This window comes from Poecilia latipinna, unplaced genomic scaffold (genome assembly GCF_001443285.1).
Source record: "Poecilia latipinna isolate Pla-1442-1.1 unplaced genomic scaffold, P_latipinna-1.0 Scaffold2600, whole genome shotgun sequence".
In the NCBI taxonomy this organism is placed as follows: domain Eukaryota; kingdom Metazoa; phylum Chordata; class Actinopteri; order Cyprinodontiformes; family Poeciliidae; genus Poecilia; species Poecilia latipinna.
The window spans coordinates 49,017-52,482 of NW_015115216.1; the positions used below are offsets into that span (position 1 = coordinate 49,017).

Genomic DNA, 3,466 nt, shown 5'->3' on the forward strand with positions numbered 1-3,466 from the left:
AGATTTCTCAACATCCTTTATTGAACAAAGAAAGTCAAAATGGAAAATAGTACAACAAATTAGAACATCCTCCAAACATGTAAACCTCCCATGTTTGAAGGAAGAATGCTTTCTTTTTACCATTATTTTATGTCAGTTGTTTTGTTTTTATGTTCATCTTTGTTCCATTGTTTTAATCCAGGTGGAAGTGGAGATAATTGGTAAGTCACACACATTTATTTTATATCTTTATACATTTAGGCTTTTGTATGACCTAATGTGAACTTACAAAGAAGAATACTGTGTGATTTGTAGATGTCAGTGAAAACAACACACAAGGTAAAGTTACATTTCAATGATTTTGTAAAAAGATTTTTGAGAAATGGATTTATTTTTAAAAACTATTAACTTTATGCCCTCATCTTAGATTTAACACTTGATGATATTCGTGAGGTAAGTTTGGTGCCACAAGCCCCTGATCAGGGTTCAGTTAAAAGTATATTTTTGTGTGTATGTTTTGTCTTATGTGGCCGTGTCTCATGCACAACTTGTTCAGCCTCCAAACATTCAAAGGAGCAGCATTGTACCTGGAAGCAGTCAGTGGACATCCCCAGTTCCCTACGTCTTGGATGAAGGCCTGGGTATTTTTCTTTCTTTCATAAAAGAAATTTATTTGAACCAAATTTTTGGGTTTGATATTTTAGTGGATGTGTGATTCAAGGAAGTTCTTGTAGTGTAAACGTTCACTGTTGAAAACTGGATCTGCAACTCAGCAAATATCAATATAACAGAATCCTTTTTCAAATGATTTGTGCGATGGAAAACTGCAAAGGCAAATGAGTTGAATGAAAATATTTCTGTGTTTTTGTTTTTCTAATGAATATTATTGTGATTTGATTCTAAGAACAATAAGCAAAAGTAATGTTATGTCATTTGTTCTCTATTTCACTGCTTTGAAATTGACTTTGAACTGAAAGACTTGAGAGCTAAAGGAGTCATCATGAGAGCCTTTGACCAGTTCAGAGTCAAGTCATGCATCGATTTCAAACCCTGGGACTCTGAAGATTATTACATCAACATCAAAAAGGCAGATGGGTAAGTTCCCTGTTTCCTTTTTTTCATACTTTGAAAAATATTTGCTGATTGAAAAACCCTAGTCACGCAGCTGATTTACGTGAATGCAAAAGCTCTAAGACCCGCCTCCTGGCTCTGATTGGTTGTTCTGGTTAGCAGTGGGTGAAGGCAGAGGAGCTTGATACGTTTTTCATATCATAGTCTCACGACATGGTGACAGTGTGTCACAGTCTTTTTGTTTTGAATTATTAGTGTATAAACAATGTATAATGTTATTATCATGACAGAAATCACTTTCACAGTACATGTAGTGGTGCTTATTTGAAAGATTTTGATGCACACGTCTTACTGGTGTTTTTTTCTGATCTAGATGCTGGTCATATATTGGTCGAGTATTCGCGAATGGCCAGGACCTCTCTATTGGTGCAGGCTGTGACTACATTGCCATTGTTGAACATGAGATTCTTCATGCTCTTGGTTTCTACCATGAACAGTCTAGATATGACAGAGATGACTATGTACGGATTGTATTCGCCAACATCCAAACAGGTAGAACTGATATTATAAGATTCATTTATATGGAAAAAGTCATTTTAACTCTTCCATGCATGAATTATGATCCTTTGTGTCAGGATTTTTTTCTAAATTTTTCTTGATTTTCTTAAGGCATAAAAAAGGTAGGAACATATTTTTTGTAAAATTTATTTTTTTAATTATTTTTATTTTTTTTAGGTGATCAATTGTATTTTTCTCCAAATACAAAGTTATTTGAAACATACATCAGTAGTATTGTTCTTTAGGGGCTATCTGATGTCACAATATTTTTTTTTACCTCCAAGAGTCATCTACAGTAGAAGGAGGGACCGGGTCGGTTGGCATGCTTTGTTGTCGGCCATATTGGATTTAACAAAATAATTTATTTCATTTGCAGCTGATGGCCAGTAGTTGATAGTATATTTTATGATGTATTAGTGTCCACTTCAGTGGTCTGTGTGCATTTATAACATAAAAGTCCACAAGAAGCACTAGAAAATGGCTTTTAGACAGCTACCCACTGAAGTGACCACTATGCATGAAAGGGTTAATTATAGCTTTGTCTTTTTTTCATTTTCAAAATGTAATAGGTACAAAGTACATCAACCAGTTAGTGATACTGAATCAAAAGTCATTTTCCAGTGAATAAATGTGTATTTTTACTGATGAACAAGTGCGGTGTTTAGCAAAGCAAGAAAACCTGTCAAGGTACATTCAAGAACTAAAAATCCTGCTCACCTTCAGAAAAGAAACAGAATGTAGTGAATGGATATGTTGCAACTGTCATTCATGCATCAGATCACAGTTGCATACGACTGAGATGTTTTTGAAATAAATTCCATAATATGAACAAACATAACTTGCAAAAAGCAGCAATTTGACAAATAGTTCTTCTTAACCCCCACAAAGCAAAGAGTTTTCTGTAAGAGCAAGTTGTCTTGTAAAGAGAGCAGATTATCAGAAAAGCTTTCTTTCTGGAAATAAGTACAATTAATCAATCCATGCATATGTAAATATGTGAAAAGTTTCATTCATACAAAGATTTTGTATCATATAAGAGTATACATGTCTATACTTCAAATCCTGAACATTATTTTTCAAGGCTGAAACGATATCATGTCTCTATAGATTTTGTATTTGTTTTTAATGACATCACAGCTCAGCAATTGATGCCCAACATAGAGTAATTCCCAACAACAGGCGTTATAATGTAGAATATTGCAATAAAAGCAACACTTCATTTGACAGGGTGTGAATAAGACTTGCATTACTTCTTCATAATTGTCATGAAGATGAAGGAGTCTTCATAAATGTTTATGACTGTTGTTCTGAAGTGTCATTTGATAAGTAATGACACTTTTAATGCAAAGTTGTTGCATTCAAACTTTTACTAAAAGTCCATTAGAAGCGCCAGCTTTGTATTATTGACACTTTTAATGCAATGTTGACAATTTTGATGGTCTTTCAATGCAACTTTACTTTAAAAGTGTCATTATTATCGAATGATTCCTCAGGACAACAGTCATAAACATTTATGAATATTCCGTCATGTTCGTAACAAATGTTATGCCATGTTTATGATAGTATCATGTCAGTCTTATGCGCACCTGGTCAAATGCAGTGTTACCGAATAAACGCTAACTTAAATAAGAGACTCTTGACATTAATAATAATGATAATAATCATCATCATCATCATCAATTTAAATTATTCTTAAGACCTGAAAAGTGTCAGAAAAACAAAATTCACTGAAGAAATCCCTGAGGGGTTCAATACCTCTTACAGCTCTGTAGATGTCTATGCACTCTTTTCAGACATGTCCTCAGATTTTATTTTAATAATTTTGTTCTATATTTCCAATATTTTTATGATAGTTGTA

General features: G+C 33.4%; 1 protein-coding gene across 1 annotated transcript in view; it reads left to right on the forward strand.

Moving 5' to 3' along the window:
- LOC106938467 (meprin A subunit beta-like) overlaps positions 1–3,466 on the forward strand; it is a 29,449-nt gene that overhangs the window by 4,311 nt on the left and 21,672 nt on the right. The window contains exons 3-8 of the mRNA XM_015020527.1: positions 182–200; positions 295–318; positions 407–432; positions 536–620; positions 957–1,074; positions 1,424–1,602. Of these exons, the coding sequence (XP_014876013.1) occupies positions 182–200; positions 295–318; positions 407–432; positions 536–620; positions 957–1,074; positions 1,424–1,602 (451 nt within the window). The remainder of the gene's footprint in view (positions 1–181; positions 201–294; positions 319–406; positions 433–535; positions 621–956; positions 1,075–1,423; positions 1,603–3,466) is intronic.